Below are 15421 nucleotides of genomic sequence, written 5' to 3'. Positions count from 1 at the left end.
AAGAAGGGCCATTGTTGGAAACATCGGCCATGATTTTTTTCTTTGAAGTCCACAGAGTGTTATTGACAAATGTGTCGGAGTTTTTTTTGTTAAATTTACCATGCGGTCACCTCAGTAAGGTTTCATAATTAACAAATAACAGCTCTAACAACTAATCTATGGTCAACACTCAGTAATGCAAAAGTTAATTCTAATTAAAATAAAACCGAGCCATGTAATGTGATGATTCGTGCCAAGTGACACACTTTATGGATGTTTTTCATTGTACAAAATGATAAAAGACCTCTTCAGTGATTATCATAGGTCATAGTTCAATAAAGAAAACATCAATATTAACGTAATTTCTTCGTCGCAAATCACGTGCACAAAACAGACGACAATCACTCCGGAGGAGCATTGCCTGCTCCCAGTAGTGGACAGAAAATGAACAATATTCTCAAGGATGATGATAACATCGTGGAAGTAAGATTGATGACATCTGTAAGGCATTATAGACGATGGTGCCAAGAAAGTGGGCTGCTTTTGTCCACACAATAAATGAAAAACTTGACATTGTTCATTGTGACAATGAATTTGAGGTGACTGGGTTGTCCACAGAGCTAATGGATGTTAGAACACTCAGATGGCAATGTCTGTACCACGACGATTATATTAAAGGGCTAATTTTTACTAAACATTTTCGTTTCTAGCTCATGAGGGTTTCCCACGTAGTGAACACTCTTAACAGGGAATTATAAAGGCACTGGGTGGATAAAGAAGCCGAGTCAAATAATTCTGCAGTAGTTTTTTATGTTATTTGTTCAGGCTTAATTCCTCAACACGTCGTGATTTTACACTTTTCACGTTTTAAGCTCCACAAGAACATTTCTCCTTTTCATAACATGGTAACGATGATGACATGGCCCCCATCCGACGGCTCAAACAACTGTGAGACATGAGAAGAACATCTTACAATATTAGAACAGGAAAAAACTGGATGTGAATGTATTGCATCCACGGCCGGATTAAGATTGATGGGCCGATGACTTAATAGGAGGGACGGGCCTACGTGGATTTCAAAACATTGTCTAGAAGTCATCAAACATTTATTCACCTATGTAAAATTCATAAATGTATTCCAATCAAGGTAATTTCTTCAAACATAAATCACTCGCTTCACTACATTTCTTCAAATGTATTTGTTTCCTTCTAACTTTGGCTGTGAAGCAGTAATGAATGAATGCTGTCATCGTAATTCAAAGACAAAAGACATTCCGATAGCGCTGCTAACGTCGTTCAGCTGTTGCTTCAACATGGAAGGAGAGGGCCTACAAACATATGATAGCCTAAGGCATTATTTGGCTATGGGTTAATCCGTAAGAGGTTTTTGGGTTACATCGCGTAAATATAAATTGTATCATGAAACCCGCCACCACCCGATACATCCAATTAGTAAAGTTTGTCACGTAAACAAAATATGACAATTCGTTACTAGTACAGCAGACCGGTGTGTTGGAGAGTAAACCCACAATATTTACAATTAGAGTCTGACGTTTCGCCAGTTAGTGCAACTAGCATAATCAGGCGACAGCCAGAGTTGGTCGCGGAAGCCTACGTGTTAAACTGGGTTAATCTGGCCGTGACTGTATTGGTGTATTACACATTTGATAAAAGCAAGACTTTTTCCCGGGAAGACTTACTGATTTTCCAGAACAGCTAAACCCAAAAAGAGAACTATCTTGGGAAAAAAATAAAACAGGTGGCAACCAAGATAAAGATGATAATCAAATGACACAAACACAACAACACCACAATTGTAACATAATCATAGATAACAAGATTATGTAAACAACAACACAAAACAGAACCTAAATAAAAAGATCAAATCTTGGGGATGGGAGTGGCTGCCATGGCGATGCTCTCGAACGCACACTCGTCGGTGCCACGACGGATCCTGAAATATCCGCCCTCTCCCCAGCCCTCGCCCCAGCTGTTCTTGACGATCCAGAAGGGCTCGCCGGCGTCCGTGCCGTAGCCCACCAGCAGCACGGCGTGGTTGGTCTCCTCGAAGGGGTTGAACTGATCGTGCAGGCCCGTGTGGTGGTAGATGCCGCCCTGGTAGGCCATGAAGTCGTTGTACACCTGGAAGCCGATGGCCAGGGGCCCGTTCTCCACCAGCTCGAGACGCATGAGCTCCTCGCTGCAGGCGCCGTAGAACCCGCCCACGTAGTGGTAGTGAGCGGTGTAGTAGCGCAGGCAGCTAGGGTCCTTGGGGAGGCACTTGCTGTCCTGGCCGATGTACGGGTAGCAGCTCTCCTCGATGACGCCGAAGTCTTGCGCGAACTTGCCCGCGATCAGGTACGGGAACCCGCCGCCGCAGCCTGGGAGAGCGCGCGCGACATAAGGGCGTCAGCGAATCGTCATAATAATTATCATGCCATATAACGATATATAACTATGGGTTTTACCCTTTTTGGCAATAAACCAGGTGTTAAGATGTTAAAACCACCAAACAGAATCGCTTTTCAAGGAATCCCGTCTGCATTCAACACACGTCGTACTTGTGGTGAACAAGCAAACAAAAAACATGCTCTAATAATATATGATGCATTGTCTTTGAAACCAATTGGTCCACACCAGAGACAGCTTTCGTTTGAGCCTCGTCTCAAAGTGTTAGACCATAGAATGCGAAAAGTCGAACGGCACAAAGACAATGCCACTATCAAGGCATTTATATTATGCCGTAATGAGAATTGAGCAAAGTCAGCTGTATGTATGTTGAACTTCTTTCGCACCGTACGTAGCCAACCGCGCTCATCGGAGGCTTGTCATGCTAAGGGATGAAGGGTGATGATCAAAACCAATCATGGATTGGCAGCCGAGGAATGGAACACGTCAGGGGGATACGTCCACTGTGGAGATGGAGCGATGTGCAGGTGCTAGGTGGATTATTACATTGCAGGACCGTGAGAGGTGGCAGCAGCTTGGGGAGGCCTTCATCCAGCAGTGGATTGACCATGGCTTATGATGATGATGATGAATATTGCATAGAAAGGCTTTCCAAAGATGATGATGACAATGTTGGTGATAATTGTACAGGCTTTGATGATGAGAGCCTTATGTTGTTATTGTTGGTGGTGGTGATACAGATGACAATGAGGGGGTAGGTGGCCAGCACCACACCCCACCGCATTTGTCTCCCCAGTGGCGATGTTTACACACCGCACCAGGTACTCATTTGAGGCTGACTCAACCGAGAGGAGGCCCAGGACCGGTTCGGATAATCGTCACCGGTGCTGGCCGCCCGGTTCGTAGCGCCGTGCTAACCACTACACCACCGCTCCCCTGACCCACACACACACACAAATATCCATCCGTTCACCCATCCTTTTTTCCCCTGCACATCCGATGATCACGGCTGGCTACGTACGGTGCAAAAAAGTTCAACACACGTACATTCACATGCATGTATCCATATACCCATGCATTCAAACAGACGGGGCTAGCCCCACAGAGAGGACACGTGGGAACCCTTCCACCTTGCGAGTAGGGGCTGCACGAGACGATGTGCTGGGGGCTGAACACGGGCTGCTGCGTGTTGTTGCTGAGGATGCGAATGCGAGCCTCCAGCATGGCCATGGAGGCGAAGGAGTAGCAGCTCCCACAGCCGCCTGTTCGCACGGAGCACAGCGTGCAACGCGTTACACATCACAGGTCCGCCGTCATAGCCTTCATCAGACTGCTGGGGCAAGTGCTGTTAGCGAGCACCCGATGAAGGCCGGCATGGCACACGAGGTGGGGTGTGGACAACACCAGGCCCGGCTGCCTTTGTCTCCCCGCGTGCTGGTGTTTACACACTATAGCAGGCACTCATTTTAGGCTGAGTCGATCTAGGAGATGCCAACTGTTATCGGTCGTGAGCGGGAATCGAACTCGGGTTGCCGGATTAGTAGTGAAGGTCGTTAACCATTAAACTAGAACTCCCTGCTCTATATATTCACACATACATACAGATATACATATATATACAAGGCAGGAATGGGTTAACCATGCAACCTTGTGAAAACTCTGTGTGAGAGTTACAGATATATGTCAGGTTAAGTTCCCCCCTGTGCTCAAATTTATGTTGTGCAGTGCCCATCTGTGTAGTTTTGAGGACATTCTCATAAGAGGGACAATAGTCATGTGATGACCGCTGAAGCCTTCCCACCCAATCGTAGCAGACTTAGCATGTGTACTCTATAGGCATTTATGGATGCATCAATTAAATAGCTGAAATAGATTTCTTAGGCTCACGATGTATGTAGTGCGAGATGCGTCTGAGAATGTTTCATTTTTTATGTTGTATCAAAATAGTATGCTCACGCTACAATTACACCAATGGAGTAAACCACCAATTTGTAAGAGATGTAAAACAACGGGGAACACGAACGAGGCAGTACAAAATCGAGACGAAAACCCTTGAATCGTTTCAAGATCACGAATCGTGAAAATGTAACTTAATACTGGGCGGCGATTTTTTTTTTGTTACATCCCAAGTGTGCAACTTTAATTTTACTGGCACCAGATGGGCAGCTGAGCTGGCCAGGGCCAGGATTTGAACTTATGCTTCTATAATTGGGCACCTGTTGGTCTGACATCTGAGTAACATCCAAAGCTAAAACATACTAGAGCAATTTTCATTCTAAACTTGCTATATTAATGTCCTTGCATTAACATTCATTACTAATTGCTGAATATGCTATGGTTACCAAAAGTAAGAACTTTTTTTTCCCAAAAAACACCTCTCCTTTTTAGCCATACAATGAAAACTCCTATATCATGAACACCCTTTAAAGATGCTCGTGTTTTTTTTACGTAGCATAATTTCCCCAATTACGTGTGGTCTCGTGGCTGTTTAAAATATTAACCTCATTTCACACCACGCAACAAAAAAAATCTGCTTTCATGTCCTATAGTCATGAATTGTACCAGTGGGGAAATAACCAATTTAAAATATCCTTGCCCATCTCTTCATTATACATACTGTACCTATCATTTTAAAGGCCATTACTGTTATTATAAAACCGATATCGACTATACCGTTGTAACAATAAATATAACAATAGCACATAAGCCCTGTTCCGCAGGGTCATATCACCGATACATTAACTATGATTGCTTCAAGGGTTTATGGCGCATTACATTGGCCTCACTGCTGTGATGCTGCATATCATTTGAAAAGCAAAATTCCGGAGGAAAAAAAAAACATAATCCTGCAATGACAACACAATTACACGGAAGCTTCACTTTATACCTCTCCCTTTCTCTCTCTGGCTTAAGGTCGCTGTGCTCCAAGAGCTACGTCAACATTCTTATTTCATTTCTAGCTCGTCCCTATTTTAAAGCCCAGGGGGCGAGATCGTTATTTGTTGGAGCAAGAGCTCAATAAAAAATGCACGCGCACGTTTGTGCGGTGCGATGTGTGTGCACGTGGATTGTTGACGCTACGTTTTGTCATCGTAATAATTCAACGTCGCGTCATTCACGCAAATTGCATCTCGAAACGTCGACTTATTGAACCACAGACGAGCGGTGAGACAACCAGAACCGGTGCCAGATTAACAGGAGGTATTCACGATGGAACCTAATGTCGTCGTATCATTATGGTGCACTTTAACTCACATTGGAACACATTTATCTTTATCGCAGTCATGTGGACCTGGGTTTATGGTGAGTTTTCAAGCTGTTTAAATTGATGGGTGGTCAGTACAACGACATTTTTAATATGTCCATAAATCACAAAACGTACCTGTGCCGCTTTTAATATAAGTAGATGAAGCCTAATTTCCATTCATTTTCTGATTTACAATATCCTTCGATGGGCAAGGTTTTGACATTGATGGCTCGAAAGAAATGGGCTGTTTTTGATTATGCCCGCCCCCCAAAAGAAACATTTGATATAAACAAATTACATTACTGCACGTGCTGTTGATGCGGTCATGATCACGTGTAATAAACACATGTGTTACCAGTATATATATTCTTTAAAAGATAAAGGTACAGCCCTGCAATGTCTTGTTCATTCCACTGCTCGTGCATGGCCCTCCACTAGCAGGAGACCTCGAACACCTCCCTAAGAGTGGTCCGCTATCACATTCTAGCCAGATGTCCCTGCAGACGAGAGAGTACCCACGCTTTACCCCACCACACGACACCTGCTGATAGGCGGACTGTGATGCACCGATTTTTTTTTTGCTGCTGGGTTGGCAGAGATGGGGGGATTAGGAAACGTGACCCTTTTTTTTGTTCCAACTGCCTCTGGATTCCACGTGCAGTGCGGTAACCATTATCCACAATACGAACCGACTACAGCTATATGTGGGATCTTTGTATATGTGTGCACGTGTCCAAGTATATAAGTGAATATGCACGTGATCATCTGTGTGGATCCATAATACAGGTTTGTTGGGTTAGATCGCGTAAATATATAAATGTGTCATTAAACCCGCCACCACCTGACAAAGCCAATAAGGCAACAGACAGATTTGTCAGACGAAGCTAATTGTAATTACTGGCGAAACGTCGTACTCAGATTGTCAATGTTGTGGCTTGGCTCTCCAACACACCGGTGCAAGGTACTAGTGACGAATTGGCCACGTTCTGTTTACGTGACAACCCTTACTAGTTGGCTGTGTCGGGTGGTGGCGGGTTTAATGACACGTTTATATATTTACGCGATCTAACCCAAAAAATATATATTATGGATGATATTGGTCGCCAAAGCCTACGTGTTAAACTGGTAACCATTACGCACCGAGACATCATCCCCTGTATATAATATTGGTCTTTTTTAATTATTGCCCGTCTCTTTTCCCAATCGTAGGCCAATTGTGCTATTGGCGTGACGTCTGCAGACGAAATACCTTTGGAGCACCCCCGCCGAAGGAAAATTTCACTGAACTACTTCTTGAAATTCCTCCCGGTGACCTCTTTTCCACGCGAGGGCACCACAAGCTTTCTCCTCGTGCTCCGCTAAGGGGGCAATGCTCGTTGCGCGACAGTTTCACTGATAAGTTTTCACTTTCAAAAAATTATATTTTAGCCGTATTCAGCGAGAAAATATTCTTCCTTTGTGCTGTCATTGGCGAGCGAGAAGAGCCTGTCAACTCACTGGGCTTGGGAACCTGTATTCTTAGGTTTTTTCGGTAAAGTCACGTAGGTAAAAAATACTTGAAACAGCAATCGTTCTGTGACGGTTCCACCTGAAGACGGAAGCTTGTGTTGCCTCCGAAACATCGTGATTTTTATTTTTATTTTAACTTTTATTAATTTAAATTTTTTACCTACGTTACTTTACCGAAAAAACCTAAGAATATGAATCCTTGCAGTCACGAAAGCTTCAAATCTTGGGAACCTGGTTTAATTATGGTTGGTGACCTGAATTTAAACCCAGAATCGCGGGGGTCCCAGTTCAATCCTCTAACCTCTGAGCCACGTGACCACTTCAAGAATTCCATCTTTAGCTACCTTCAATTGAGTGCAACGAATATATAACCCAGACAACATTCCCTCCCTAAACTGCATGTTGTCAGATTCTAACGTTACAAGCACTTTAAAGGTGCCGTTTCAGAAGTATAATTAGAGTTTCAGACGTAGAATTCCGTACTCGGTTCGTAACGGACCTTCTATTGCACACAAATTACTCGTGAGCACTGTGAACAAGATCATTTTCATATTTGATGCCCAGGTAAGAGTTTAACCTCAGCATTAATATGCATCAGCCTTAAATTACGAATGAAAAACAATAATGGCCAACTTCATAGTATTCCGGTGATACCGGGATAACACGGTTGTTAAACAGTTAATAGGCAGGTAAAATAGTAATTATTCACGTGAGCATGTTATGGGAGAGGAGTATAGTTGCGATATGGATAATGCCGACAAAATTGCTTCATGTTGTAGATTACATAGCCCGTCTAGTGGTGTTGACCTTAGCCTAGGGACCATGATTTGACAGGTCACTCCCATATGTCAGGCCCTTAATAATGCATTGCTTCTCAGGTGCACAATAAATGCACCGTTGTCACAATGGAATTTAACCCCTGCTGCCCATTCCGAAAACACAATGTTTATCTACGTAAATATGAGTGACACATCCTGGAATAAAAAAAAAATTGTACTTCTATATTGTTTCCCTCTCTCTCAAAAATGTGGCCATTTACACCCACGCTTCTGTGGGTGTGATTTGCTCATACGATTCGCCAGAGGGTGGTTCAGACATTGCTGTTCCATAGCATGCATCTATATTAGCTGAAAGGCGTAGGTGCATTTATCTGCAATTGCATGCCCAAGCCACTTGTAGTGGAAAGACCTAGGGGCTATCTGCCTAGACATCTTGGAAGACGTGGGAGTGCCCACCTTTGACCCCATCGACCGAGACCTGCCAATCGACTGCAATGTTATCCATCTCTGTGGCTGGATGGACCAACGGCCTGGAAGAGGAGGAGGTCGTGGAATGGAGAGGAATGAGGATGGAACGTCAGAAACGGGCGATCCGTGAATTCGAAATGTCGGAGGACTCTTGCCATAAGTCCACGGGCCCAGCAAGTTGTTCACCTCCTCCGATCTGCCCCAAACGGCCTCCTTGTGAAGCCGGTCGTCTCCTCGAACCAGACGAACGTCCTTTCTCCGCGGCCGCTCCCGATCGTTCGGAGCTCACTCAACTCCACCCCTCGCACCGTACCGCGCCACACGTCGCCGTCGACCTTTATATCGAGAATCTATTCTCCCACGCCCGTGCGTGTCCGTTTGAAGCCCCACGCGTGGGAATCCGCGCTCCCGCGGTCCTCACAGCCGGGTTGCGCAATCAGCACGATTCCCCCCCCCCCCTCAATACAGAAACACTAGGCTCTAGGACGTAGTCCGTGCAGGAAATATGCCCACCCCTACCTCCCCCGCCACCCCCCCTTTTTATTTCCCTACGATTTGTGCTCTGTACCGAGCTGGTGTTGAGCTGTACTACAAAAAAAATAAGTTCAATACGTGGGCGTCACGTGCGTATGTATGTACGCCGAACTTCTTTCGCACCGCGCGTAGCCAACCGTGCTAATTGGAGGCGCGGGGGTAAGGACGAGAAATTGAAGACAAAAAGCAGTTCTAACGGAAATGAGTTTTAGAAAGGACGGGTTGCATCGCTCGGGGGCCACCTTGGTCGCGCACTGGCGAGACGTAGCTGACTCCACGCACGTCCCTCCAGTCCCACGCCGCGGGCAGCGCGGCCGCTCGCCTCCTCGTCTCGTCGCTCGCAGCAGCTGCCCGCGGCCGGCTGGGGATCGGAAAGGGGGGCGGATGGGGGGGGGGGTAGATGTGGGGATGGGAAGTCGCACAATGCGCACGTCATTCCGTACGCATTCGCTGTCACCGCTGCTACCTGTCCATTATCGCCCTCTTTGATTCCGTCGTTGATTTGGAAATTACATAAATAAACGTATCGACAAATAAGTAAAAAAAACTGATTAAAAGTATATCCATTCTTGCACGCGCAATCGGGCAGTGCCAATTTCCGCTGGCAGCTCAAAAAAATTGCGGTGTAAATTCCACATTCCCATGGTGCTGACCAATAGCTCCATGTGATGCCCACAGTTGAATTCCCCCGAATGTTACGAGGAAAATGCAATGAGCCGATCCCCAAATGGGCATTTGAACTTGAAACCTTCTTGATCGTCAGTTGAATGCGCTGACCATAGTAAGATGGATTTAAAGCCAATCCACATCTGGACGAAGACATCCCAAAGCTGCGTCATGGGCATTGTTTGACCACACTTCACAACGATGGCAAGTACAAGGGTAATGAATGTCGGCAGGAATTGAGCCCAGATCACCAGGTTCATTGCACAGTGCACTCACCACGGTTGCCAGCATTCCATCTGTACGTGTAACGATGTACAGGTATAGATAACCTGCACAACCCTCACTAACCCGTGTGGTGAAGTATGGTTAAACAACGACCATGACTGACACAGCAGGGAGATTCCTTCACGCAGAGGTCGACTGATAGAGGGCTGTATAATAAATCAATTGTCATATTATGTACAGTTGGAAAAAATATTGACACAATGTATACATGAAGGTGGGATTATTGCTACAAGCTATATATATATATAAAACACACACACATGCCCATTTAACCATGGCATGTTGTGGAACTATTTGGCTCGGCGTAAAAACTCGGAGCTGAAACGCCGGTGATGCCAACGCCGTGAGCATAAACCCCCTCTGTGCCATCCCTTACCTTCCTCCCACCGCCACCCATCACAATAACAACCAACAACAACAACAACATAACCTCGACTTCAATTATAAGGGGACTGACCCTGCCACGTTCAACTCACACCGTCCACTGGGAGTCTCCCGAGCCGGAGTTAGCACCACAGACCTGTCCTGGGCCACAGCACTTAATGCCATGCACCCACGCTGTGGTGGGAAGCGGGCTCTGTGTACATTCACTGCGGGGAAATCCGAAGGGAATTAACCCTATGGCTGGCAATTCATGGCAACATCTTAACGATGCCCAAATGGGTGCCAGGCATTGCTGATCCCCCACACCTTCAGTTATTGTCATCAACTACACAGCAATGATAAGGCCAAATTAAGCCATCCCATTATTACCTGCTTCAGTTGCTTCATTCATATTTAACCGCTTATGTTCTCATGATTGTTGTTGTCAGACTGTAAAATCTCCCTGCTAGGCAAAACGCCATTCATTCCTTTCCTTAATTATTCCTGTCCAGTAGTGACCTCTGAACTATGATTCTGGCTTTGTCTTGTCATCTCTTCTGCTGTCTTCATCTCCCTTTTCTGTCCTCTGCTTGCTGTCTACTCCATAGTTAATGTATCCCATCTCTCACCAGTTGTTCTCATGACGTGACCTGCCCATTATTTGCATCTCATTCTTAACCATGTCCATTCGTTCTCATTCCTTGCACTTTGGTATCTTTCCCCATAATTGCGAGTTAATGGTCTGGACGGCGATGCAAAATAAATTACTATAACTTTATTCATATATGAGTTCACGTTATTTTTGTATACTTTTAATCTGCTATCTATTAAATATATTGATGAAATCAGCTCATTTTCAGATGCTGCATTAATCATGCCTGATGGTGATGGCTGTATAAGAGTCAGGCCTATTTTTTTTTAAACGTTTCATTTTTTATTTTACTAGATAAATCCCACATAGCTATTTTCAGAAGCCACCTGGCCACAAATAATAGCTCAACGAAGTGGCGTATCGAGTGGAAATCTATATCAGCCAACTACTCTAAACACGTGTTTCTAAATGTGGAGGGAAAAACCGGAGGACGCGGGCAAAAATCCACGTGACCACGGGGAGACAGAACATGCAAACTCTAAATATACAGGCATCAGGGTCGGGGATAGAGATCGAACCCACGACCTCCTGTACACCAGGTGAGGCAGTCAACATCTCGCCACCGCGGCGCCCCAAACAAAATACCGCCGCGTGTAAACACGCCACTTGTGAGTTGACCGTGAGTCGATCGTCCGAGGCACCGCACCACAGGGCCGCGCGAGACTGAGGAGAGTGAGAATATCTCCAGGCCATTGTGCGGGCGCTCACTTAGGAATGATCGAGCCAATTCCACCCGAGCGCCGCACAATCTCTTCCATGGGTCGCCTCTCCATGTCCAGGTAGCGACCCGCTCTCCACGAAGACTGCGCCGAGTTGATGGCATGGATGAACGCGGGGTTGTACTCGTACAGCTTCTGTGGCTCGCTGCGGGCAAACAGAGGTGCGAGAGGTGCTGGGTTATGGGGCATCGTAGCCCGCCGGTCCTGCCACTGGGTTCCCATTAAGGAGCAGGGGTTATAGCCCAGCGTTTATTATGGGGCATTGTAGCCCGCCTGTCTGCTACCGGGTTTCCACAGAGAAGAAGAGTGAACACCAACAGCTTATTCAAATCGTGATGTATTTGTCTACGATGACGGCGTTGTGTGCTGTGATTTATAAGGTGATTTTGCAGAAATGTCCTCATAACCGGGGCTTAAATTCAGCCGGGTTTGTACTGGTCAGTGACGTGGAAAATATTGAAGCACCCAGCACGTCTCGCCGTGGCAGTTAGTCACGTGCCACCTACTCCAGGCTACCAGCGACCCGGGAAATATTCAGTGAAAATTTCAGCCCGGATTATCACTGTCTGTCGATTAATTCCATTAAGTGCATTTTATATCAATTGAAACTATTTGCTTCATCCTAAACCCCCTTATTCCACAACACATTTGAAGGCCGCTTCACGTGTGGGATACATTATCGGTAGCATTTTCAAAAAAACACACTTCAATTGATTTCCAAACAATGTTTAAGTAAACATATGACACTGATTCTAACCGCAGCAACAACAACAACAACAACAAAAAAAACCCCTTGCAAACCCATGACCTCATCATCACTACGTTGCCTCTTTGCCTGGCTGACCTCTTCTGAAGTTTCCCACATTATTGCTCCCTTCCTCTGCCCTGGCCGTGCTACTCGGCTCTCCTCATCTCGCCCTGCAAATTGTGTTTCCTTTGCCGGCCTCACACACACACACACAGACACGCGGCGTTGCTTTGACCTCCTTCTTCACAGACTGCACTGGTAAACTCATTACACACCTCTGCCTCCCCACCTGATTACATGTTTTGCAGTCTTGCAGGTCAATTTCTTACCACTCTCGAATTTGCATTGCTAATAATGATTGGGTTCAAAATGTGTTTTTTTTACGTTATTGTTTCCCATGTCAGTGTTAGGGCCCATTGTAGCCTTTCCATATTAACTATATACGGAAATTTTCTCCGGGCGCACCTTTCCCAGGTGCAGAAAATTGAGAGAAATGCAATCAAGGCCCTCTGATCCATTGTCAGGACGAGCCCCTCTTGGCTGGACTACGGGACCCCATGGCTCAACTGTCACCCTCTGTCTCTCCGTTGCTGATCTGCAATCATCATTTCTTGTACACGTTTTGTGAGCAACTTCAGACGCGATAAAACAAAATACATGTATAGAGTTGGGAAAGTTAATCCTGGGTATGCAAACAGGGTTTGCTTGTTTTACGTCATGAGAATGAACTAGATGGACAATGGGAAGCTTAGTGTCCTCATCATTATTATCATTGTCATCATTTAAAATGGGAAGCTTATTATCCTCGTTATTATAGTCATCATTATCATCATTATCATCATCATTTACAAGGGAAAGAGGAAAAATGCAATCCTAAATGTGCATATCTATACGCATGCCTGACTTCAATTCCAACCCACGGCTAACATCAGTGATGAGTTTCATCTGAGACATTTCTGAAACATCGCCCCTGGCCCCGTGGTGAAGTATAGTTAAAATATCCCCCAGAGTCTCCGGAGAGGCCTTCATCCATCAGAGGACTGACAAAGTGATGCACAGGATTATTTGTGTTTGTAGACAACCCGTGGCAACAGAAAATAAGAGACAGCTCATCCACTCCTCAAAATCTCACTGTACTCGGAGCAATAAAATGCATCTTCCGTTTGCATCATAAAATACCAACATAATATGCATTGTGGGGGTTTTGTTGCATTCTCTAGCATTGAAATCGCTATTCTGGCGAAATAATTACGTAACTAGGAGCACGAGTGGAAAAGTGAAAGCAATTTTGAATGGACCGTGTCAGGCCCGTCACTTTCACTCTTCGGCATTTCTGTCTGTTAAGTCTTCCGAACTTTTTCTGCCATTTACTCTCCAAAAGTGTATTTCTCGCGTGGGAAATCCAGGGGCAGTCAGTAACCCAGCTCGTCTTGGTGGCAGTGGCCATGAACAACAGAGTTACCAGCCAGGAAACCCGAGTGATAGATTGCGTTTAATAGTAGAGTGTTTATTCTATAACTGTGCGCAGGAATAGGATGCTTCGATTACATGCAATTGTATATATACAGTATACGTGAAAATACTACACGCTTATACAAATACATAGCTACGCATATGTCGGTGGTTAAGTACAAAACGTAAAATTACAGAAGTCAGCACAGTTTGTAGTGCAACAATGCATGGGCAATTACATTTGTGCTGCATTATTGAATTAAATTGAATGAACCATGTGTAATGCACGAATTTGTAACAGCCTTTTATACTTTCAAATCAAATAAAATCACTCTGGCCAATCAGTGGAAGCAGACGGTACATGAAAAAACATTACCCTATGCGTATTGATATTAATTCCATTAAAGTGGCTCTTTGGAAGTCAATACAAGGTTATGTGTTCCACATTTCCCATGGTATCACATATATGGATCCCTCAGCACTATTAGGTTAAAACTGCATGTCAGGTGGTGATTTTGATCGAAGTTTGCCCACCAAAAGCCACGGGTAACGCATAAAATCTAACTTTGGCAGCTCATTAACCGCGATAACGAATTGTACTTTGTGGATAACAAAAAAAACCTGCTATTTTTTTTTTACAGCTGTTTTTCCAAGGACATATTTCAAGTGTAAAGTACACTTAAATCCAGCATTGTCCTGTCGCTTATGGCACTTTGCATCAGAGACGTTCGATACGCCAACAGTGGTCTTCGCTTTGTGGCTCCCACTCCCTCTCTCTCTTCACGCCTGCCAATTTTAAATGCTTAGTGTGTGTGGTGGCGGCTATCTAAACGGTCATCGTAAGTGAAAAGCAATTCAACAAAACACGGGGTAATACGATTACGTTAAATTGCAAGTGACTCGTGTGGAAGCTATCGATATGCATAAAAGCAAAACAATCAAAACCCATCACAACATTTCTCCGAAGCGACGATGGTCTGCGGCATGGCTTTCTGGGACAAAACAGATGATGCACATTAAACTACTTGTGCCAAGGCTCGCCTAACCAAGGTGGAAACACTTATGTTTACAGATAAATGCTCAAGTGGATTCATTTAGGAACACGTGCGAGCCAGAGTGTGAGCAGGAAGAACTGCGCCCCAAATACTGGGCTCAAATCTCGGCAATGAAATCACATGTACGAGCTATATCTCACTTTGACCTTGTGATGAATCACTCAAAATGTGCCCAATTAAGTAACTATTATATTTATTTATTTTTTCATATTTTACAGCTCTTTGTCAATCCACTGCTGGATCAAGGCCTTCCCATGTGTCTGTCGGCCATGTCCATAATTCACTGAACTGGTCAGTGCCCACTGGTGAAATGGGGACCCGAGACCGTTCATATATCACTCGCTACCTATGCTAGCCATAGCCAGAAGTCAAGCCCAGGTCGCAGGATTCACAGGACGATGCACCAACCACTGTGGTGGAACCGCTCCCCTCGGTCCCCGTCACACTTTATAACAATAATGCAAAAAATTGAAACGAAATGCACCTTTCTTACCTTTGCGATGTCCCCGACTCCTCGCTTTGTAATGGGAGCCTACGACCCACAAATCACCCTGAA

At 45.1% G+C, this 15421-nt stretch overlaps 1 protein-coding gene across 1 annotated transcript in view; it reads right to left on the bottom strand.

Moving 5' to 3' along the window:
* Positions 1-218: 218 nt before the first annotated feature.
* LOC144730026 (dipeptidyl peptidase 1-like) overlaps positions 219-15421 on the bottom strand; it is a 29727-nt gene continuing 14524 nt past the window's right edge. Inside the window, exons 4-7 of the mRNA XM_078610491.1 lie at positions 11600-11755; positions 9168-9286; positions 3519-3650; positions 219-2360 (exon numbers count right to left, since the gene is read on the bottom strand). Coding sequence (XP_078466617.1) covers positions 1861-2360; positions 3519-3650; positions 9168-9286; positions 11600-11755 — 907 coding nt within the window. The 3' untranslated portion in view covers positions 219-1860. The remainder of the gene's footprint in view (positions 2361-3518; positions 3651-9167; positions 9287-11599; positions 11756-15421) is intronic.

This window comes from Lampetra planeri, chromosome 34, assembly GCF_965212315.1.
Source record: "Lampetra planeri chromosome 34, kcLamPlan1.2.h2, whole genome shotgun sequence".
NCBI lineage: Eukaryota > Metazoa > Chordata > Hyperoartia > Petromyzontiformes > Petromyzontidae > Lampetra > Lampetra planeri.
Note: the sequence above shows the minus strand (reverse complement) of the source record. Positions and strands in the feature narration are given on the sequence as shown.